Source organism: Trichoderma ghanense, assembly GCF_004382785.1.
Source record: "Trichoderma ghanense strain CCMA-1212 chromosome Unknown scaffold_10, whole genome shotgun sequence".
NCBI classification, from domain to species: domain Eukaryota; kingdom Fungi; phylum Ascomycota; class Sordariomycetes; order Hypocreales; family Hypocreaceae; genus Trichoderma; species Trichoderma ghanense.
In genome coordinates this window covers 935,065-957,299 of record NW_027395673.1, presented here as the reverse complement: position 1 = coordinate 957,299, position 22,235 = coordinate 935,065, and the positions used below count along the sequence as shown (strand labels likewise).

At 54.7% G+C, this 22,235-nt stretch overlaps 10 protein-coding genes across 10 annotated transcripts; 6 read left to right on the top strand and 4 right to left on the bottom strand.

The window, feature by feature from the left end:
* Positions 1–880: 880 nt before the first annotated feature.
* Positions 881–1,629, top strand: CCMA1212_007908 (putative secreted lipase; the record flags this gene model as incomplete). The annotated part of the gene is made up of 2 exons (XM_073705067.1): positions 881–1,376; positions 1,439–1,629. The coding sequence occupies 2 exons, from the start codon at positions 881–883 to the stop codon at positions 1,627–1,629; spliced, it is 687 nt and encodes a 228-aa protein (XP_073556739.1).
* Positions 1,630–2,878: 1,249 nt separating this feature from the next.
* CCMA1212_007907 (uncharacterized protein) lies at positions 2,879–4,237 on the bottom strand (the record flags this gene model as incomplete). Its single annotated transcript, XM_073705066.1, has 1 exon — positions 2,879–4,237. The coding sequence occupies one exon, from the start codon at positions 4,235–4,237 to the stop codon at positions 2,879–2,881; it is 1,359 nt and encodes a 452-aa protein (XP_073556542.1).
* A 1,186-nt stretch (positions 4,238–5,423) lies between these two features.
* CCMA1212_007906 (uncharacterized protein) lies at positions 5,424–7,444 on the top strand (the record flags this gene model as incomplete). Its single annotated transcript, XM_073705065.1, has 2 exons — positions 5,424–6,695; positions 6,761–7,444. The coding sequence occupies 2 exons, from the start codon at positions 5,424–5,426 to the stop codon at positions 7,442–7,444; spliced, it is 1,956 nt and encodes a 651-aa protein (XP_073556541.1).
* A 708-nt stretch (positions 7,445–8,152) lies between these two features.
* CCMA1212_007905 (uncharacterized protein) lies at positions 8,153–9,835 on the bottom strand (the record flags this gene model as incomplete). The annotated part of the gene is made up of 8 exons (XM_073705064.1): positions 8,153–8,236; positions 8,296–8,432; positions 8,512–8,683; positions 8,768–8,954; positions 9,036–9,153; positions 9,223–9,349; positions 9,463–9,549; positions 9,620–9,835. The coding sequence occupies 8 exons, from the start codon at positions 9,833–9,835 to the stop codon at positions 8,153–8,155; spliced, it is 1,128 nt and encodes a 375-aa protein (XP_073556540.1).
* A 2,408-nt stretch (positions 9,836–12,243) lies between these two features.
* On the top strand, positions 12,244–12,579 carry CCMA1212_007904 (uncharacterized protein; the record flags this gene model as incomplete). The annotated part of the gene is made up of 1 exon (XM_073705063.1): positions 12,244–12,579. One exon carries the CDS (start codon positions 12,244–12,246, stop codon positions 12,577–12,579), a length of 336 nt encoding a protein of 111 aa, XP_073556539.1.
* A 473-nt stretch (positions 12,580–13,052) lies between these two features.
* On the top strand, positions 13,053–13,478 carry CCMA1212_007903 (uncharacterized protein; the record flags this gene model as incomplete). The annotated part of the gene is made up of 1 exon (XM_073705062.1): positions 13,053–13,478. The coding sequence occupies one exon, from the start codon at positions 13,053–13,055 to the stop codon at positions 13,476–13,478; it is 426 nt and encodes a 141-aa protein (XP_073556719.1).
* A 746-nt stretch (positions 13,479–14,224) lies between these two features.
* Positions 14,225–15,632, bottom strand: CCMA1212_007902 (uncharacterized protein; the record flags this gene model as incomplete). The annotated part of the gene is made up of 3 exons (XM_073705061.1): positions 14,225–14,288; positions 14,349–15,402; positions 15,596–15,632. The coding sequence occupies 3 exons, from the start codon at positions 15,630–15,632 to the stop codon at positions 14,225–14,227; spliced, it is 1,155 nt and encodes a 384-aa protein (XP_073556544.1).
* Positions 15,633–17,139: 1,507 nt separating this feature from the next.
* Positions 17,140–17,560, top strand: CCMA1212_007901 (Protein transport protein sft1; the record flags this gene model as incomplete). The annotated part of the gene is made up of 2 exons (XM_073705060.1): positions 17,140–17,274; positions 17,402–17,560. The coding sequence occupies 2 exons, from the start codon at positions 17,140–17,142 to the stop codon at positions 17,558–17,560; spliced, it is 294 nt and encodes a 97-aa protein (XP_073556717.1).
* A 528-nt stretch (positions 17,561–18,088) lies between these two features.
* CCMA1212_007900 (uncharacterized protein) lies at positions 18,089–19,831 on the bottom strand (the record flags this gene model as incomplete). Its single annotated transcript, XM_073705059.1, has 2 exons — positions 18,089–19,644; positions 19,714–19,831. 2 exons carry the CDS (start codon positions 19,829–19,831, stop codon positions 18,089–18,091), a joined length of 1,674 nt encoding a protein of 557 aa, XP_073556543.1.
* Positions 19,832–20,678: 847 nt separating this feature from the next.
* CCMA1212_007899 (Peptide methionine sulfoxide reductase) lies at positions 20,679–21,400 on the top strand (the record flags this gene model as incomplete). Its single annotated transcript, XM_073705058.1, has 2 exons — positions 20,679–20,932; positions 21,024–21,400. The coding sequence occupies exons 1-2, from the start codon at positions 20,704–20,706 to the stop codon at positions 21,398–21,400; spliced, it is 606 nt and encodes a 201-aa protein (XP_073556560.1). The 5' UTR covers positions 20,679–20,703.
* Between the last annotated feature and the right edge of the window lie 835 nt (positions 21,401–22,235).

The following is a 22,235-nucleotide window of genomic DNA, read 5'->3' as shown; positions in this document are numbered from 1 at the left end:
GCGGGCACGGTTCATCCCATGAGCCATCAGTCTCTTGAGGAGGTTTACGATCATCACCCTGACTTTCGGTATATTTTGTAAGGGCCAGGGCTCCATGTTTGAGGTGGTTGAATAATCAAGCCCAATGATTGCTCAAACCAGATGGAAGAGATGGCAAGATTCAAATCATATATAGGCGTACAGAGTGTACGCAGTATGACATTCAAGGAACAGCATTGCGGCAGTCATCATTCTGACTCATCTATGTGCAAACTCAACCCTTACCTGCTACTCTTGATACTGTTCCGGGAACATGGCAAATCCTTTACATATATTTTGAGCTACAATCGCAGACCGCTGCCATTTCTCGTGAAGAGGCCTTAACACGATTGTTAGCTGTGGATTTCATAACCCCAGTATCCATGGCACAGGCAGAAAAGACGTTCCAGTAGCAGCGAGGGACATACTGTTTACGGGTTACGGCCGGTTATCAGTTCCGATCCTTGAGTGACCCGTATCCATAATAGTTCGATTCGAAAGAGTATACCGCTACTGCAACAGCTTGACTCTTTGGGTAATTTGACCGAGCAAAGAGTTAGCAGCTCCAACCACTCGGAGTATACAGGATAGTAAGTCACGCTCGTCTCGCAGATACCACCAATCGACTCCATGCAGACAGTTAAATGTAATAGGCTCCAGTGAAAAGGAATATATAACTTGATGCCATACCCTCATCAAGCATCAACTTATACGCTTTCAGGTAACCTGCATACAACAACCCTTCATCACACCCTCATCTCTCACCCCTTACACAATGCATACCACCAAACCATCAGCCACCCCAGAACCAACAACCTTCTACATAGGCGGAAGATACATACAAGCCGCCCTGGGAACACACATGTCAGGATCAATATACGTCCGCCGCCACGGCCACCCAGTCCCCAACCAACCCCCCATAGTCTTCATCCACGGCGCATCCCAAACAGGAACACACTGGGAAACAACCCCCGATCACCGGCCCGGCCTGGCTCTTCTCCAAGCCGCAGACAACTGGGAATGCTACGTCGTCGACCAGCCTGGCGTCGGGCGGTCGCGATATCACGAGGCGGACATGGGCCCGCTTACGCATTACACGGTGGAAGAGCTCGAGGCGGCGTTTACTGCGCCTCAGTCGCCGTGGGCGAATCTTCATACGCAGTGGCCTGGGTCGGGCAAGCGAGGGGATCCTGTGTTTGATGCTTTCTATGCAAGTCAGGTCGGGCATATCGGCAGTTATGCCAAAGCCGAAACCCTCTTCAGGCCGGCCATCAAGGCACTGCTGAACAAGATCGGGCCGGCGTTCCTCGTCACGCATTCCCAGTCCGGGCCTCTCGGGTGGCACGCTGCCGATGCCTGTCCGGGGCTGGTCTGCGGCATCGTTGCCCTGGAACCGCATGCCCGCCGTTTGTCTACCCAGACTGTGCGCCGTTCAACGCACGGCCTGAGATGGTTGGCAAGTCGTCGCATCCATTCGGCATCACCAGCACGCCGCTGGAATACGATCCGCCCCTGCCGGAAGGTGCTGACAAGTTGCCGTCTCAAATGACAATACCGGCGCAAGGCAAAGCCAACAGCGCAGAGACGGGCATGTACGCAGGCATGATATAAAGACCTCGGCAACGGGCTCCCATACGACGGCTCAAGAACCTTTGCCACGTTCCGGTCCTTTTGGTGACTGCTGAAGGGTCGTATCATTCTGGATATGACCATCTCACGGCTCAGTTCCTCCGTGACGCAGGGGTTCCTGTTGAGCACGTCTATCTGGCGGACGAGGGCATACGCGGGAATGGCCATATGATGGCGATTGAGAAGAATAACAAGGAAATCCAACAGTTTATCAACAGGTGGTTGAAGAAGCAAGTCTCAAATACACTGTGAAAAGGGCCTATACTCTTGACATTGTCGCCAATAGAAAGCTCTTTAGACCTAGTTTCAGATACTAGGCCATTGATACAAGCATATTGTGAGACTGTCATGTTCATTCTGCCCAACATAGATCTTTGCTCTTCAATTCCTGAAATGGTTGAATATCCTTCAAATCCGCGGGAGATGCTCAGACGATAGGATATTTTGACAATCGAAAAGAGTTGCACTGCTCACGTCTTCAACCACAAAGCATACATCCTAGCATTGGCAACGTCTATCATGGCATTGGCATACACCGGATCCCCATCGCAAGTTCACAAGTATGGTAGAAGACAAGTAAAACGGTGGACACTCCTTGCCAAGAACAAGTTTTGTCAATTTTGAGTCCGGCACGAAAGAAGACGAGTGCTCTAGTCATACGGGGTATATAAAATCCAGCCCATTCCAAACCCGAATCGAACCAATGCGCCTAAACAAATGCTCGCCATAAGGCAGGACCGGCCAACTCCATACTTTCCAGATAAAATATCAAGATCGTTCATGATGATCGCGAAGGCGAAAGACCCCTCCGCCATGTCCACGTTGCCCAGATGCTTGCATAGAGCCCACCGAGGATAGGACGATGCTGAGGCTGCACGAGAAAAGGAGAAAAGCGTCGTTGTTTTCCTCGAGCTGCGCCGCTGCACCCGGCCCTGCCAGGATAACGACCATGCCCTCGGAGATTTACAACTTGGTGACGCTGCTTGAACTGCGCCGCTGCACCCGGCCCTGCCAGGATAACGACCATGTTCCGCCCCAGGCACCGCGTCCTCGACCTCGAGCTACGCCGCTGCACCCAGCCCTGCCGGGATAACGACCATGCTCTCGGTTGGACGATGCGCCATCGTTTCTCCCGAACTAACCGCTGCACCCAGCCCTGCCAGGATAACGGTCATGTTCTTAGAAGCTCGTGACAGCCTCGAGGCCCGGTCCATGTCCTCTTGTTGGAGTCTCACAAAATCGAGTGTGGTTTACCTGAAGAATCCAGCTCCCAGAGCGTTGATGATTTGCTTCTCCTAGAAGACCTGCCGTTTCGAGGAGTCCGAGAAGCCTTTGCGCGTGTGGTGCGCGAAACAGAGTCCCCTTTTCGGCGTTTGCGTTTACCGTCGACGGCATCGGCACCGGGGTTTTCCAGTGGCTTGCTTGGATTCCTCGGTTCAATGCTTGCCGGCGCATCGCTCAGACTTAGCGATGGAGCGTCATCTGTCGTGTCTCCCCCAAATACGGCGGACGAGCTATGGGACGTGGGGGGCGAGGGCAAGCTCTCAATCTTCTGGCGTTTGTATCCATTGTCCTCGCCGTCATCATCAGACCTAGATCTCTTCCGAGAGGTTTTACGTGTTAGGATGGGAGCAGCATCGTGCTCCAATTTGCGACGCTTGGGCTCCTGGGCTGCAGCATCCTCGTTGGGTCGGATTCTTTTCTTCGCCAAAGGCGTGCTTCCATCCTCACCCAAAGAGCTTGCTGGTGGCTCTTGGGCTGCCTTTTCATCGTCTTCCGTCACAAGATGTCCATCGGTCGAAATAGGCGGGAGGGGTTGCTGCACTGAAGAAGTCCGGCTGGTGGGATTGGGAGCTGTATCGTCAGACGTGGGCGTTGTATATTCGACTGCAGGCACTGCAATGATAAAATCATCACTCGGCGTTTGGTCCCTCCCGTCGCATTCGCTCCGAGTCTTGTAGTTCCACTCGTAATCATCGGGGTGTTGTGCCTCCCAATACCGAGGCATGGGGCCATTCATATAGGGATAGCCGCTGTACTCAGCATGGGCCCGCACCTCTGGTACCACGTCTCCCGTCTCCTCTCCAGCAGGGTTCCGCGCCTTGTCGCGATTCTCGTCGGTATCGTTATCCAGTGGTGTTTCGTGCTCTGCATCGGCTCCCACCACCGCCGCTTTCCTGCCAGACACGACGCCCTCCAAGAGCTGCACAAAGTATTGGAGACAGCCAGTCTGAGAGGCATAAACGGCCGTAAGCCAAGCATCGTTGCTCGTGAAGCTTTCTGCGTTGGCCAGGGCGTCCTTGAGAGCATGGTCCATGACAGCTGTCAGCTTTTTCCATTGCTGCCGATTGATCCTTTCAAATCTCTTTTCGAATTCCTCCTGATCGTTTGATTCTTTGGCAACCGCTATCGCTATGTCGTAGTATTCGTCTTCGTCAAACAGGGGGATCTGCATGGTATTGAACCGCCGCCAGTAGTCGCCCCAAAGAAAGTCCGGATGCTTGATATGAGGAGGAGCCGTCCTCCTCCACTCCGCATTCTTGTGTTTATGATGGCGGGGGTTTGGCGATTCGAATGGATGGAGAATCATGGTTGTATGTTGTATGCCTCAGCCGTGCTGGTCGACACTCGGTTCTTCCTTGCTGTCGCCGCCGGGGTCGCGGTTGCGGTCGTCGTTGTCGATGTCGCTGTCGATGTCGCCGTCGCTGTTCGTGATTCAGATGGCTTGCGTTCGGCGCTCGGGCTCCTAGGCTGTGACGGAGTCGCGGTTCTTCTACTTTGCCGCTGTTGCGCTGAATGGCGGGTATCTGGGGGGGAGAGATGAAGGGTTGAGAATGGCGATGTTGAAATGGCGTGAAAGTGTCGAGGTTGAGGAGCCCGAACCGCTGCAGGAACTGATTGGGTGCAGCAGCAGCGCAGCGAAAGTGGCTGAGCCGCTACGACCCAATCGGGGTGTGGCTCAGGGCACGGTCAAGTACGCCTCATGTACTCCGTAGCACAGGCGCTCAGGCGCTCCAAGTTTGTGTGCCACGGGCGTCACTGGATGCCTGCATTTCAGCGAGGTCGTTGCCTGACGAGTAGTACATGCAAGGCACGCCTGCAGGCAACGAACACGGCAGAATCAACTGTGAATTGTTGTGCTTGTTGTGCGAAGCAAACGTGCCCGTTTAGGTAGGCCGTAGCTCCTAAGTGCAGCTTCAACGTTACTCCAAATCCCATGTGATGCGCTGGCAAATACAGTTGCTCCCTGTTTGTGCCTGTTTGTCTTGGACAAACTGCCTACAAAGAACTTCAACTTGTACAGCTAAAAACTACCTACCTGTCGACTTCATGTACTTTCATCTCCATGGCGTCGAGCATCCACTCTCTTATGTGGCGTTTGACGGCCCGTTTGCCGCGCTTTAGGGGACGGGAGTGGCTGTGCGCTACCTATGTACCTTCAATGGCTCTCATCTGGTGGCAGTACCTCCACTGCGAAATAAGGCACCCGACAACTACAACACGAATCCAAGACTCTCCCCAGCTCAGCGCAGATGAATCCAATGCTCTGTACCACGAGCCATCTTCTCCCATGAGCTGCAGCATAAAAGCAGCTGCTTGCTTGCTTTTCACGCCCGCAGTTGTAACGTGGTCATGGACCGCTCGAATCACCAGCTCACTCTGTACATGTAGCGCCTCTGTCAACGTCTTGGAAACATCCAACGCGTCTGCTCTCTACAGTCTGGTACTGCCAGAGCCACAGCCTCGGCCAGCGTTGAGCCCTCGGCATCGGCATCATGCCTCTACAGACCCGGAGTGTCAGCCGTGCCAGTGGACTCGCTTATTCCCCGTCCTTTCACAGCTCTGCCTCTGCAACGCAAATCGACTCTCGTGTTGCTGCCGATGCTGCTGCTGGTGCTGCTGGTGCTGCTGCTGAAAAGGAACAAGGGCCAACTGGCGAGGGTCAGAGTAAAGCTCAAGCTCCGCCACAGACCGATTCAACCTCCAGAACCCCAAAAGATCACGAGACACCGTCAGCCGAAATTGATGGACAAAAGGAGCCCAAGGCTCCGACAGTCAACCAGATCAGGACGCTCCTCGATGCGGCCTTGCCTTGTACCGAGGGCGCCCGGCTGATCATTGCGTCGCCTCAATATCCCAACGATACAGGTGAGGACTCTCCGATTGTTCGGCTCCCACAGGAGATCGAGGGTAGGGTGACGTTTGGTGTCGTTCAGACCTCCCAGCACATGGAATATGTCGTCCATCAACCTCTTCAGGACGGCCCGGCCGCTGTGGAACTGTGCTATGAAATCATCTTCATTCCAGGGAGCGACGATTGTTTGATAAAGAATTGTACAGCGTCGACGCTTCACCTGACATGCCTCGATTCTCGCTGGACGCGGTGGCTGATACGAGAGAACCGCCGCGCCCTGCTCCGGCCCGGACTGTGGAGGATTTTCCTGCCTGGCGATGAAGAGGATGCGCCTGACAGACTTGGTACGGAGATTCTGCTCCTCAAGAGGCAATATACAGTGGCAATCCACAAGGCAAGCGACTCGCCGTCATCCAAACGAGCCGCCAACAATGACGACGCAGAGAATCCCGGTAAACGACGAAAGCTCGGCAACGATGAGGCAGAAAGCGTCGCCGTTCCACCCGCTTCAAAGACGGCCCCCGAATCAGCCTCTGTCGCCGAGAGCACAGACGCTGTCCAAAGCCACCAGCTGACGTCCTCTTCCGTTCGAGAGATTGTGAACCAGACGGGCATCCCGCTTCTCGACCTTGAAGACAAAGAGACGGCAGTCATCAGCAGCCTGCACATCAACGGTGGCGCTTCACAGCCAACGTCTGTCTCCACGGCAAGTCGTTCGGATTCGTATCACCTCAGTCGGATCCAGTACATGGGTCACACCCCGTCCACCAGCGTCTTTTCTTGCCGGCATTCTGCTATACCGGGATTGGTAGTGGCTAAAGTCCCTCGATACGACGGCAAGTCCATCGATAAGGTGCCTGCATTTGCGCACTCGTGGAAGCGAGAGAGGGATATGCTCAAGGGTCTCAGGCATGTAAGTTCTTCCGTCATTGCCGTGCGATCTCATTCCCAGATCGTCATTATCTAACAACACTCAAGAGAAACATTGTGGCACTCAAGGCCTTTGATGCACGCATGTTCGCCTTGTACTTGGAGGTCCTGCCCCGATCGCTTTACCGTGGCAACATGTCGACGTTCACGCTATCGGACGTTGCCACCATTCTCTATGACATTGCATCTGCCCTCCTATACCTATATGAAAATTCCATCATCCACAACGACATCAAGCCAGGTAACATTGCGTTTTCCCCCCAGCGAGGCGCCGTCCTTTTCGACTTTGGGATGGCCACGCATGACGAGGATCAACCGACGGGAGGGACGATGTGGTATCTTCCTCCTGACATCATCCACCGCAAGCGACGGGGCTTCCCAGGGGATGTGTGGGCACTGGGCATCACAATGTCCTACTTGCTTGGCAAGATGCAGCTTCCCGAACGGTGTGGCATCAGGTGGGACATGGCTGGTTCGGGCAAGGCAAAGGGCTCGGATGAGGCTATGATGGCATGGTTCGATCTTGTCAGGGAAAAGAGGGAGGAGCTGGACAGGGAAGATAAGCTCGAAGGCATAGTCTATGACATGCTCCATTGGAAGGCTGAGTCCCGGATAACGGCCGAGGGCATCACGGCAGCACTCGATGCGTTGAAGTTGGGGTCGGTCGATGGCCAAACATGCGACGGGCAGGACCTGGCAAGGTCGCGGACGGGATCTCCCTCGGTAAGGTAGGTTTGTATACATGGTGCAGGGCATTGCGATGGCGTTTCACGGGATATTTCGATAGAAAGATGTTCTTAACAATACAGAACTGGTAACTTATCTGACTACCACTCTGTCATTTCCCCAGTGCAAACCGTGGTATCTAGACAGCCCATCTCCCCCAAGGATGAGGTTCTTGGCCCATACTCCTATAGCTTGCAAGACTGGCCTTGCTCCATAATCTTACGCACGAGATTATCTTTCCTCCGGAACGCTTCGGAAACAAATTGAGCTTGCCTTGAGCGAGCGCACGACGCGCACGAGTTGCAGCTTCGCCCTCCCGCTTCTTTGGGTGATGCTCTGGGGAGGAAGATACTCGAACGTACGCTGGGTTCCCTGGGACTTGCTCGAATGGGGGGAATACGTGATGTGGGACAAGGGCCGACTAGATGCCACCGGGGGCAGAAGAGGTCCTTTTCGACCACCATGTCGAGCACAGCGGTTTTGGAAGCATAGACCCCAGCTCCGAAGAAGAGGATGATTATTATTGGATAGACTAAAGACTAGGTGTAGTCATCGTTTTGACCCAGCAGACGAGGAGGAGTGGCATCTGCAAATTGACCAACCATCTGCGTCCTAGAGGCCTGATATGAGAGACAAACAAATAAACAAACTCCCGAGCCTTTCCTAATGAACAGCCTCCTTTGTGACGTGTGATCATGGATTCGGACCCCCTGATCAGGCGATGGTCACCAGCGCGGAGCCCCATCCAGTCATATCTTGGACTTGCCCATGCGTCAAGACCTTGTCCTTTGCTCCCAGCTACCACGAGACTAAAATCAGCCAACACTGTCCATAACTTGCAGAGTATCCAATGTAACCCACATATCCAAGAAGAGCTTCCACAGAATGGAAAACAGCAGTCCCTGAAGGCCGTTGCTCAAGATGCGTGTCTTCAGGCCGCGCCCAAGCAGCCCCGAAACTCCATCGTCCCGAACCACCAACCGCACAGCCTCTCCTGCATTCAAAAATCGGGTCAGCAAAAAGCAGCCCGTCAAAGGACACAAAATTGGCATGTCATCATAAGCGCGCTTTACCGTAGGAAACTTTGGTGTCGTTGACCTGGCGGTAGGTCTTGATCACCCTCAAAGAATTGGACACGGAATCCGAAATGACGGAGGCGACGAACCCGATAAAGGCCAGGCGCAGCAGCCACAGGAACAGCTCGCTCTTTGGTGGCTCCTGTATGGCTTCGGTCAAGAGGTTATACTGCAAGGTAGCAAAGTGTAAGCGGAAATATGCATGTTAAACCCCTTTCAATGGACACGCAGGGGGGCCAAACACCGTCCGTACCGTGGCAAACCAGGGATAGTGTCCGACAAACGTCGCTCCTGCGGTGGCAAACGCTCCCCACCATAGAGTGCCGATGCCGTGCTCCTTGATGCGTTTGCGGAGGAGAGCGGTGCCGTGGGAGCCTTGCGCCTGGAGGGTTGTCTTGAGGGTGTCGACGGGGGTGAGGACCATGCGGAAGCCGGCGGCACTTTGCGAGGCCGCGTGTTAGCCGTTCCAGCAGCTGATATTGTCTTGATACCGAGATGAACGATGGCATTAAGAAACATACCAGAGAGAAGCAAAGACTGTCTTTCCGAGCGAGGGCAGATGCTTGAGATACGAGTTGGACTGCAGCAGGGCCAAGATGCCGGCGTTGGCAGCCGTGTCTCCGAACCTTGCCACGGGTCCTGAAGAATTCGCGAGTTAAAACAATGAGGATTCCTTTGGTGATGAAGCGAGAATAGTTTGGCGATTACCTTGTATGAGTGCAGCTCCGATGCCCGAGTAGTATCGGCCAAATCCACCGTCGGCGTAGAGGATCTGCGTGGCTTGAGAGAAGGATGTTCCAAAGCGGTACTGATAGTTCATGATTGTTCGGAGAGGCTGCCGAGGAAGTTTAGTAAATCGGCCGCTGATGCACTACGAATGCACTGAATGACAACAAGGCCAAGGTGATGACTGAGTGAGTGAGTGAGGGAGTTGATACGAAGCCGTACCATCAGTAGCAGGACTTGCAGAACCATTGCTGCCGCGCCGCTCAAACCGCCTCCGAGGGCTTTTCTGAGCGCATCCTTTAAGTTGAACTGGATGTAATTCCGGTCAGATACAGACATTCCATGAGACTTGGTAGATCCGGATTCCGGCAGCACAAACATTGACGTCGCCGTCGGCATCGATCCAGCCCTTGATGAGCACGACAAGGACAAGAGCCGCGATCAGAGCCCAGAAGATCCTCCACAGAGCCCAACGAGTGGGATTCTTCTCGTTCACTTGCTGCTCCGGAGGGGATTGTTCTGGTTGGTCTCCTGCCAGCAGAGGTGTGTTTTCATGGGAGGCAGATTGGGTCTCGACGTCGTCCTCGCGAGCCATGGCTAGCCTGCGTACTGTATGTATCTCGACGCTTATAATTACAGAGACCGGCAGACTCGAGTGTTATATCGACAGTTGGAGGGCGTAGGAAACATCCGGAGCTCTTGGGCACAGAAACAAAAGACATGTACTATGGATGAGGACGTCTCTAGGCCCCCGTCATTTGATGGACTGGATCGCGGACTGACATCAGCTGAGACAGAATCAGATATAAGACGCACACTGGATTGGTCATCAACTGGCGCTGATGCAAATGCAGATGGGAATTGCGAGATCACCGTCGGCACTCGGGAATAACTCGATACAACGCTGCCTTTTTGCCATCCGAGTCTCGTCAAAAATCTGATATGATGGCCATGCGGTAAATCCCACTATACATGTTAGTTCTGCTTAGGCAAGCCATACAATCTCACGCCGTCTCGCATCGATTATAGTTCTATCAAATATTCAACTCATGCAGGCTGCTGCAAAGGTTTCATCATTGCCATTGTAAATTCCAAAACTCCTTCAAGAGGGGAGATGGCATCGCCGCTGCGTTTGCATTGAAATACGTTTATCAGCAGCCTCCAAGGGTAAGTAGCCCGACCCTTGTAATGTCATACACACATTAACGAGGGGGGGTTGTAAGGTCAAAGTATCAATCTCCCAAGGGAGCTTTCAATGGCAGGATGCCCAGAAGACACAAATGAGTTCATAAACTCTTTTGTATGCCGCTTATCCGAACGTACAGAATTCGATGGACGTCTCCAGCATTTATCTTCTTCATTTGAGATGCGGCAAAGTTGAACCGGTTCAGCGACAAAGTTCAATCCAGCCTGTCCCTTTGCGGGTGAGCCGTATGGGATCGTCTCTTTCTGCAGCCAACGCAAGCGATATCGCCACAATACGTTCCCTCCACAAGACTTCTTACCTCTGTAGAGGAGGTTGATGTTACTTGAAGAAAATCAAGGACATTGGCCCTGTGACACAAGACAGACATGGGCCAACACCAATCGGAACCTGACAGTACTGGCCTCGCTCGTTCTGTTCTCGTATGCGCTTAAAGGCACGAGTTGCATCCTGTTTGACATTGTTCAGAAGCTGCTTCCCACATGTTCATGGTGAGCTTGAAGACCCTTGTCTCTTCTTTCGACATATCAGCCGCAGCTCTCGCAGTTCAGCAGTCCCCTCCCACCCATACAAGCACTCATAACCTCACCTCACCATCATCATGCCGAAGAATGGACGACACCTGGCTCCTCGTTCTACGGCACACAGGATCAGTTCACGCCGCTGCCCGGGACAAGTAAGCTGGTCAGATTCATCATCGGGAACGGCCAAACATCACGGTCATCGAGATCGGGCCCGTCAAGCACGAAGACTGGATGCAACGCGGGAATCCTCCACCGCTGCCCTGCTGGGGAACTCGCCGACTCTTTTGCTCAAGGACACTCGGGCCGGTGAGCATGTCTGGGCATCCTGACGGCCCTGTCTACCGTATCAAGAACTTGCTGCTGGAGAAGGCGGATGTGAGAACAGGATTCGGAGGCTTGGGGTGGACCTTGCTTGCAAGCAGAGAACCAAACGAGAGAAAGAAGCAATTGTCATAAAGGGAGATGGTTTCTCTGCATGGAGTCGACTTGAGCAGACCTGTTTGTGGTGATGCAGCTCAGGCAAACAAACCCGTGGGTGAAGGAGACAAGATCAACGCGAACACTACGTTTGTCGTCCCGAAATCCTCATGTTTTCAGATTTTTTATGCCACGTTCTCCAAGCTCTTGAAATGCAACGGGGCTAGAAATACGTGTAACCTGGTTACCACCTACATGACATGTATCGGGCCTTGAGTGCCTGATACAAGATGGGTCGCCTAAAGGAATGGCTTCCTTTGTTTACATGTAGCATTGATCCGTGTTCATTACAGGTTGATGTAGAAGTTCTCTACCAACACAAGACTTCCCACTAACACTTCCCGTGCGTGGATTCAGTCTTCCAGGGGCTCCTACGGGGTACCAGAGTCACACGCGAGGTGCTTTGGACGTATCCCCGTCCGGTTCTTTGTCCTTCATTCACTGTAAACGGTCGGACTAGGAGAATCGATGGAATGTTCTAAGGAAACAGCAGCTGGAAAAAGGCGCCAGCCTGCTGCGTGAGTGAATGGCACGGGCCTGATGCGTGACAATGTCCGACCCTGCTCCGGAATATGCTCTCCAAGAGTAACATCTGTTTCGATGCCATGTTGTCTATCTCCGGGCAGCCATAGCTTCATACCCATCGACAGCTGATAAGCAATCCCTTCATCCATCACTCACTCGCTCACTCACCCCAACTCTCGCCATCCAAACACACACAAATCCAAACCATGACCTCCTTCGCCAACGTCCGCTGCGGCGCAGTGCCCTCCCTCCACGCCCTCACCGTCTCCCCCAATGTCCTCGGATCCCAAACCATCCCCCAAGCCGCGACCTTTGCCCGCTACATCACCGTCCCGCCGACCGGCCCCTCACGTCCACGTCATGGAGGCCGTGCCAGCGCCGCCAACGAGCAGTTCATCTTCAAACTACCAGCGTCCCAGAGCGGCGCTCGGCGTCTTGGTCGCCGACTTGCGTGATGCGCCAGGCCGCCTTGCTGCCGTGGGCCCCATCAGCAGTGCGTTCACGACGGCGACTTCGCAGGAGGACTTTGTGCGGAGGTTGGGCCGTATCACGCTGTTGGAGAATTCAGCCGAAATGGAGGCGTATATCGCACATATTCAGTCGGAGTAGGGCGTTTTTGTGTCTTCATGACGAGGAGGAAGACATCGTCATTCCTGAGAGAGTGGTTTGTGCCCGAGTGGCCACATTGATTGTTAACTGGCAACGGATTGCTTGCAATGTTTGTTTCTCATCTCTTGTTATTCACTCACGTCCGTGCCCAGTCTTGCCGTGATTCACGTTCGATCAAGTCGTCAACCCTGACGCGGTTGCGACATGATGTGCCGCCTTTTGATCTTGTTCAGGTCCCCTGTCAAGTTTGTGCATCATGAGCTTGCGTCCTATGACTGTAGACCTCTTGTTCATTGCTCAGCTCAACTCCCACTTTCTCCGAATACATAATCCTCGCTCCCCCTCTCGCCCGACGAAGGCATCCAGCTTCTCCTTCTCCCACCACCACCAACGCCACCAGTCCTTCTCAAAACCCCTTACAACACCACTAACCCACTTCCCCGTCCTTTCAAAGGAACTCCAGCAAACAAACCATGGACTACCGCTACTTCTCCGGCACAGTCCACACCCTCCACGCCCTCCGCCTCGATCCCACCGTCCTCGGATCGCGCACCATCCCCCCCACCGCAAGACTCTCCAGGGAGATCAGGATCTCGCCCACCTCGCCCATCATGCAGGTCCACGAAACGGCCGCCGTCGGCGACGACGACGACGACGACGAGATGTTCGTCTTCTTCTTGCGCTGCCCCTCGGAGCACTTTGGTTATTTGTTCAGCGAGCTGCGGCAGCCTGATAGCGAGGATGTCCGCGTCGTGGCCTCGTATCTCAACTTGATAAGGGGGGCTATGGATGATCCGAGGGTGTTTATGACGTTTAGGGGGATTACGACGTTGAAGTGGGAGGAGAATATGATTGCGTCGATTGTGAGGAGGGGGGATTTTGAGGGGAATTCGGTTTGAAAATGCTAGATGAAGCTGGGGGGGGAAAGTTCATGCGGCAGAGTCAGCTTGTCATCTACACTCCTACGCCGGAAGAACTCCGCTGGTTCGAATAGTATCACGAGGTTGGATAGAACAGATGGGGTGATGTTGTTCTATGTACGCCTTGCGTATATCTGGACAAAGGGCAGGGAGGGCGCCGATGATGGGAGACACCATGGATACCCCTATTGGTGGTGGTGAAGTTGGCGTGGACGTCTCTGTTGGCTCTCATGTCAAGCAATCTCGGCAAGATTGTCGTGTCCTGTTAGTCTAATCAATCATAAAAGTTCTTCGGGCAAAGGATGAATCATACCCGCTCAAATGTTTAGAAGCAAGTGTTGCCTATATTGCCCGTCAGTTACTCCAACATGGCTCATGTCACATAATCAGCACGAGATATTCATGTTGAAAGCATTCTTTCTTGATAATCTTTCTCTCAAAGATAAAAAAAAAAAAACCTACGCCTGCCAACCACCACAAGAACCCCCCTGCTGTACGACCCAAAAAGCAAGGCTACCCATCACGAAGAACAAGAACGACTAGCCTAGCCAAACGATGCGCGGAAGGGAAACGATCAACTCAACCCAAGGAGGGGGAACGTGTTCAAACAAGTTGGTATCCTTCCGATTGAAGCCTTTTCCAGTAGGAGAAAAAAATGTAGAGAAGAAGAAACAAAAGAAAAAAGCAGTTAGACTCGATGGTATCAAATGTATCCAGCCCTTTCATCACTCCCTCATCTTGACGTAGTTGCTTGGGAAAATGCCATGCCGCTGCCCGATTTGGCCAGTCCTAAGTGCAGCGTTAGGATTGTGCCATGTACAACCAGACTTGAAGAATGCGAGTACTCACCACCAGTCGTTGTCACTGTCCGTCTTCTTCAACACTGTAATGATGTCGCCCTTTTTGAAGCCCAGATCGCCGGGCTGGTCCGCCTCAAAGTTGAACAAGGCCACGGCCTCGTTGGACTTGAGCGTAGCCTGCTTGGCCCCAAACACTGGCTTTGGCGCCGTGGGACGGCCGGGCCCGACCTTCTTCTCGAGGGGCTTGTCCTGGAACCGATAGTCGCTGTCGAACCCCCTGGCCGCAAACGTGTTTGAGCGTGCCGGGGCGCTGAAATCTTGCCTGTCGTAGACGTCGTCCTGCCACGTGTTTGACCTGGAGCGGGGGTTGTGCTGGCCTTCGCCATACGCAGGCCCCTGCCGACCCTCCCAGACGACCTCGTCGTGGTTGTCGTCGTAGACGGGCATGTCGTTGTACATGGTGTCGTCGGAGGAGCCGAGCCTCATGCCACTAAAGACTCTCGAGTTGAGAATGTTCATGAGGGGCGCGGCCTGCGGCGGCGGCGGCACGGTGCCCGTCAGCAGCTGCTGCGCCGTGTAGCGCGTGCCGTACAGCTTCTCGTTGGCGTCTCGGCGCTCAATGATGGCGGAGCCCTCGAGCGAGACGCCGGCGAACAGGCCCTTGGTCTTGGAGTAGCTGAAGATGCCCGACAGGCTCTTGAGCGAGGCTGCGCCGGCGGCCTCGGCATTGCGACCCACGGGCCCCGCGGCCAGCGACACGTTGCCTCCAAGCGTAATGGAGCCAGCCTGCGCAAACGTCTTGACGGCCGAGGTGTCGTTGAGGATGAAGACGAAGTCGGTCAGCTCGAAGCCGATCTGGCCGCCGAAGCCGCCGCCGAGGGTGCCAATGGCGCTGGGGGCGCTCCAGGTGCCGTCGGGCAGGCGGGCGACGACGAGGCCGCTGCCGAAGCGGCCGGATCCGAGGAAGCCGGCCTTGAAGACGGTGATGATGGCGAGGCCCTTTGCGTTGGACAGGATCGAGGGCGGGATGACCTTGTCGGGGCCGAACGCCTGCCGGGGGTTGATGAAGGACGAGAGGATCTTTGCGCACTTTTTGCACTCGGCTGTTTGACCGCGAGAGAAGAGGAGGAGCAGCGAGTTAGCCCTGAACGCCCTAATCCGCCAAAGTCTCGCAACGCTCAGGAACCACTACATGTTTGCAGAAACGTGGGAGCCACCACCAAAAGTTCAAAGGAGTGCTGGGATTGGGGGGAACGGAATATGACGTAGAAAGCAGCGGCGCGTGAATTAACTTACATGCCATGGAGGCCGGGAGAGGATTGTTGATGCCCATCTTGGCGAAACTGAGCCTGCGCGAGGCGATTCTCCCGGGAAGCTGGACGTGAGGGAGACGAGGAGCAAGGAGAGAGAAGAAGCGATAAGGGAAAAAAAAAAAAGTAGAGAAGATGACTGTTATGGGAAACGCAACCACTGCGGAATCGTATAGAGGCAAGATCGGATGCTAGAGCAAAAGGTGGTTGCGTCAGCAAGAGTCTGTACTGTAGTTACATCCACAATCAACAACTGCTGCTGCCCTGACATCCGTGCCGTCGTGCCGCTAGCAGGGGCTCAAGGGCGGGGTGGCGGGGTGTTGACGGCAAGTCGGGAATACCTGATGGTGCGAGACGATTCCGCGCGAGGGGCAGGTATGGGGTACGATGACAGTACTCGCCGGCTTGGACACCACCTGGGCAGCCTTCAAGGTACATGTAGCAGGGCAGCAGTTTTGTGAGCCCAGCGCTTCCAGTGTTACAGTATTGCCGGCTACATGTAGGCTGTGCAGCCAGAGGGCCACCGAGGCAGCCTGTGGGAGAACGCCTGTAGCGGTGCGTGCTGGTGTTCCAGTGCTCTGTGATGCCTTGGATGACAGCTCGGAGTTGCTTGTGCTGCAACCGGCAATTGTGTGTTTACTGTGAACCGAACCCAGCCACACGGGCGAACATCCCTGGTTCCAGTCGCGAGCGAACAAAGTTACAGTCAGACGTGATATGCTTGGCATTTGATACTTACACCTACTTCAACACCTCATTACGAACTCCCTTCCAAGCCAAGGTACCTTATGCATTCATCTTCCATCTTCCATCGTCCAGCCCGGAATCCCGGCCCCACACGCCAGCTCTCCAACGCAAAAGTTGGCCCGGCCGCGTGGCGCGTGGCGGTGCGACCTCGAGCCGTCAATTGACCCGACCGGCCGCTTCATCCCCAGCGACGCTCACTGGGCCATTGAAACGGACTGCCTGAGGCGCTGAAACACACACCGAGGCCACAGGCACTTAGTACGAAGCACAGGGGCTACGGGCTGCTGAAACCAGCGCTAAAAGCGTCCAACACCACCAAGCACCTCAACTCTCTGCGGCTCTCTCCCAAGCCAGTCCAGCCATCGTCATCACCATCATCAACCACCACGCAATCTGAGCCTCGGCGTCTTCGTCATCCATCTCCAACTAAGACCTCCAACTCGCCGCAACCCGTCAAATCTCAGCCTCGTTTCTCGTGCCGCGCCAGCAGCAGCCGCCAATCTCACCACCCATCTCTCGATCCAAACAAGGAACGCCTTTTTGTTGAGCTCCCCCCTCACGGCGCGCGCATCTCCTCAGCTACAGTCGCCTCTCCCCTCGAACAAGCCTCCGATTTCACACAAGACGGCTGTACCATATTTTACTTGCATCGTCGTACGAAGCGACATCTTACGAAGCGACAGACCTCTTGCGACATCTACACTACCCCAGAGTCAAAGCAAACCAGGGAACCCCAAATCTCCCCCCAACAAGAAACAACATAAACCGCAATAAACCGCAGCCATGTCCGAAGCATACGAGCGCGAACGCCAAAACAACGCCCGCCTGGAAGAGCTCTCGTCAAAAGTCACTGCTCTCCGCGGCGTCACCGTCGACATCTACGACAACGCCCGCGCCCAAGACGTCATCGACCACACTGTACGCTCTTCTCCCCCCCCCTTTCCCGTTCCCTTGCAGATAAAAACCAACCGTGACCTCGTTCCTTCTGTTCTTGCGAAACCCATCTCTCTTTTTTCCAACTACTGACATGCGTGTGTGTATGTAGTCTGATACCTTCACATCCATGGCCTCGCAGGTCAAAGGCTCCGCAACGCGATTAACGAGAATGGCTGCGTCGGGGAACAATGTTGCGATAATGAAGCTCGCGGCCATCATCATTGGGGCGTTTCTGTTGCTGTACTATGGCATCAAGTGGATTTTCTAAAGTAACCGGGCATTTGATTCAGCGTGGCATGCGATACGAAGAATTGTCGGGCTTCTCTCTCGTGAAGCGGTGGTTTCTTGATTTCAAACTTCTCTCTTGGTCAACTTCACAAATGTTGTTTTAGGATAGGTATGGCAAGGTGCAGTCGGATTTGCAAAGGCCCAATACCCTCGGTGTTTCATGCGGAGTTTCGAACATGGATCAATTTCCTTTCCTTTTCTTCCTCCCTTTCTTTCATCCATCTTCGTCGTCGAAATCAATCAACTCGTCTGGGGACATTATTGCTGTAGAATAGTACAAGACATACAGGCCAAATAGATTCGTCACCACAAATGCCCGTGACCAACGCAGCTCTATGCCTCCTTTTTTGTTTTCGTGCAATCTACAAGACTCCTAACATGCATAACAAACGCCCAGTGACATGCCCGCCTACCCAAAGTCCAACGTCGTGATGATTCCGTCCTCCATCTCCCCGGCCTGCTTCCAGCTCGTCATTATAGTATATGGATATATAGGAAGAGGCAGGTATTACTGCCAGACATTAGAGAACAAATCGTCATCGGCACCAAAGCCTCCCTTGGCCGCCGTCCCAGAGCTCGTCGTCGGCCCGGTGCTGCTCGCCCAGCCGCCAAATTCCTCGTCAGCGGCCACCTTGGGCGCCAGGCTGAAGCCGCCGTTCGATCCAGGCACGATTGGCGTGCTGGCAAAAGAACCACCCTCCCATCCGAGAGTGGTCGAGGCCGGCTTGGGCAGCGAAGGGCTCTTTTGGGCGAGCGGAACGGCCGTCGACTGCGTCGAGGTGCTCCACTCGTTTCCGCCCCAGACGTCAGCTCCCGACAAGTTGGCCCCGCCAATCACGGCCGCGGTCGAGCTCGTGGCGGGAGCTGGAGCAGCCGGAGCAGCGGGTTTGCTCTGGGGAGACGAGAGGTTGAAGACGGAGCTCGACACAGGGGCGCTCGGCTGGGCGACCGGCGGGGACACGGACTGAACGGGCGCGGAGAAGTCGAAGAGATCGTCCATGGCAGATGACGTCTTGGGTGCGGTGGCCGGAGCAGCGGCCACAGGCGTGGAGAAGGCTCCGAACCCGCCGAAACTGGAGCTCGAGTTGGACGGCTTCGACTGGTGAGACTGTGCGGGCTTCGAGTCGAAGAAGCCGCCCCCGCTCAGGCCGCCAAACGCATTGCTGTTGTTTTTATTGGGAGAAGTCGCCGTCCGCACAGTGGAGCCCAGGTTGGCAAAAGGGTCGGCTGGTGCCGGCTTGGCGGCGGCCAGGTTCAGGTTGCTAAAGGCGTCGCTGAAGCCGCCCATGGAGCCCTGTGAGTGGTGGCTCATGGTCGGCGAGGTCGGGCCTCCGAATCCGTGCTGCTGCTGGTACTGTTGCGGGGGCTGCGGCTTGGGGGCAGATGCATAGAGCGACAGGATAGACTGTTTCAGGTCCGGCCTTGACTGGCCACCGGGCGACGCAACCCCTGGCGTGCTCGCAGGCCGCGGCGGCGCGCTGGTCTCGCCAAAGAAATCCAGCCCGAGCAGCGAGTCCTTGGTTCCCGTCGTCTTGGGGGGCGCGGGCTCGGCCTTGGGCGTGACTCTGCCAACGGGCGGCCCGCTAGTCGCCCGCACCGGCACGGGGTCATCGCCGCCGATGAGGTCGCCCACCGCAGGGGCCGGGAGAGGAGCCCGCCGCGGCGCCTGTCCTTGCCCTATCGATGCCTTCCTGATGGACTCGTTCCTCTCCACGACCTGCTTCTCCTTGACAAGACTCAGGGGAACGTCGTCGTCGTCGGCGGCATCGAGGGTCGCGGGGTCGGGGATCGGTCCGTCCATTGTCCATCGCTTCAGCTCGTACTTGGTGCGGATAAAGTTATCAATCTTGGACTCGGAGGGGATGTGGCCGGGCGCCAGCTTGGCCTCCCAGTACTTGTTGGCGCGGGCGTTGCCCCAGTTGAGCACGCTCTGCAGCTGCTCGTCGGTCCATGAGTCGAGGTCGACGGACTTGACTCTGCTGATGTGGGTGCCCATGCCGCGGTGGATGCCGGAGCAGCGAATGCAGATGAAGATGCCCAGGTTCCAGCTGGCCCATCGGGGGTCTGTAAAGCGATTCCGCCGTCAGTTTGAAAGGGAATTACGTGGTTTGAAACATCCAAAGGCCAACGTACGCTTGTTCCGCTTGCAATCGGCGCAGACTTTGTTGGGTTCGAGCTTCAGGAGGCTCTTGATGGTGGCCTGGTTCTGCGCTGCCCGCTCGGCGCCGGGATTGGGGGCTCGTCTCGACATGGCGGATCAGGGTTCGGATTCGAATTCGGGTGATGAGGTGCAAGTATCGTGAGGATTGGGGATCGAGGAAATGCGGCAGCCTTGTGATTTATGCTGTGCAAGGCGGGAGAAAAGCGGCAGCCTGGAGCAAAAGGTGTCGTGTGGCCACTCTGGACATTTGCCAGTTGCAAGTTGACCGCACCGACAGACAGCCCACGAAAGCCGCCTCCTGTATCAGACACCCCGTCGTCGGCGGCACTTCGGGAGTTGCACCGCCTTACCCTGGAGCGGCTGAGGTGAAACGGGGCGGCTTCAAGCTGTGCTGCCTCATGTTCCATATAGGCTCGAATAGAATAGAAGAACTTGCAGCGGGATTCTAGAATCTTTTTCTCTAGATAGTGATTAGTCAAACTGGCTATGAGGCTTATAAAACCCCTTATTGGTGCTGGCTTGTTGGGGGAGTTGCTCCCTTTCAGTCGTCTGCATGCACATGTCAACTCTGCAGGTTACACTCAATAAATGGTGAAACGTTGAAGCTGTCAAGCTGTCACCAGTCCAGATTGCTGGACACTGTATTCCACATCCCCAATCCCCCCCAAAACGCATCCCATTTAGCGCCTCCATCCAGCGCCCAATAGCACACAATACAGTGTGGGTATCCCAGCCTCATCCTGGGATGATGCAATTGATTCCATTGCGGCTATACGCAGATTTGTCAAAGACCCTCAGGCAAATCTTCCAAATCCTCCGACCAATCGCTCAACCCTAGGACAACTTGCCGTCAACATCCGCAACTCCAGCATATAAGAGATACAGTCGTCGTCGCCTCTTGCGTTTCCTCTTCTTTCGATATCACAACTCAGCACAGTCAACACTCAACAACACCGCCTTTGATGCGCTTTGTGCCGACTCTATCACGCCTCATCTTTTCCTTGTCCAGTTTCGCTCGGGTGAATTCCCCGCTTCGGATTCGACAGCCCGCTCTGCAGCCGCTTCGCCTGCAATCCATGTCCAGCATTCCCTTCCTGGGCGCTCTCTTTGGTTCATCGTCTAAGCCGTCATCCAACATGACTTATCCCGATCAGCGAACGGAAGACGAATGGCGCGCCATTCTCAACCCGAGTAAGCTGCTCCTCTATCTTCATTCTCTCGTCATCTCCAGTGTAGTTCGTCGTGACATCACGTACAAGTTCATCTCACTGACAACCCATAGCACAATTCCGCATTCTCAGAGAAAAGGGAACTGAAGCTCCTGGCACTGGAGAATTTGACAAGCACTACCCCAAGGAGGGCGTCTACACCTGTGCCGGGTGCGACGCGCCGCTCTACAAGGCCTCTCACAAGTTCAACTCTGGCTGCGGCTGGCCGGCGTACTTTGACAGCGTCCCCGGCGCTGTGACTCGGCACGAGGACCGAAGCTTTGGCTCCGTCAGGACGGAGATTGTGTGCTCCAACTGCGGCGGCCACTTGGGTCATGTCTTCAAGGGAGAGGGGTTTCCGACGCCTACGGATGAGAGGCATTGTGTGAATAGCATCAGCTTGAAGTTTTCGCCGGAGGATAAGGTTGTGGAAAAGAGCAGCAAGGCGTGATGGAACCGTTGATGACGGGAGGAGCGCTGTTTGATGGAGTCTGGCGATGTATGTGATGTTTGAGAGTGTTTGGGGTGTATAAACTTGGGTAGGTCTATATCAGGACCAATTGGTACAGAAATCAGAAGAGGCTGTCAGTTGCTACACGCGAAAAGTGTCTGCACGTATGAATCGTGAGGTCCGAGACTTGAGCCTGGCCATGTCAGATCAAGGCTGAACAGCAGTCAACAACTCCAAGATACATCCATCAGGAATAATATGGCTTGATAAAAAATACGATGACAGCAGTAAAATTGCCAATCAAGAAAAGGCCATTCTCCATCTAGATTGCCTTTTCACAAGCCCAACCAGAGCCGGATCAAAGCGTCAGCCTGTCAATCATGTGCACGCATTTGGCCAGAGATTGTTGCCTCACTGCAGCAGCAAGTTCAATAATCAAACCCGAATCGAGCCCAGTGACGGCAATAGACGCCATTCTGATTACACATCCAACGTCAGACACCCACATGACAAGAACATCATCCAGCACAGGGCAAAGAAAAAGAGCTGGGGAACCCCATCGGCATGTGAAAGGCGCTAAAAGGAGAATGCGGGCGGTTCGGCACTAACACGATTCGGGGGGGCGATTTGGAGATGCCTCGGCCGGCGGACCTGCAGCAGCTTTGTTTTTGCTGGGCGGGATTTGGAATGGGTGACACACGTCCGGCCGAGGTCAGCCGGGGTTGATTCTTATTCTTCTTCTTCTTTTAATCATTCTGTCTTCTGGGTTCCTTTCTGATTTCAACTTCCCCTTCTCTTCTAGACTGCATCTTGCCATCATCTCCATCTCTTCTTT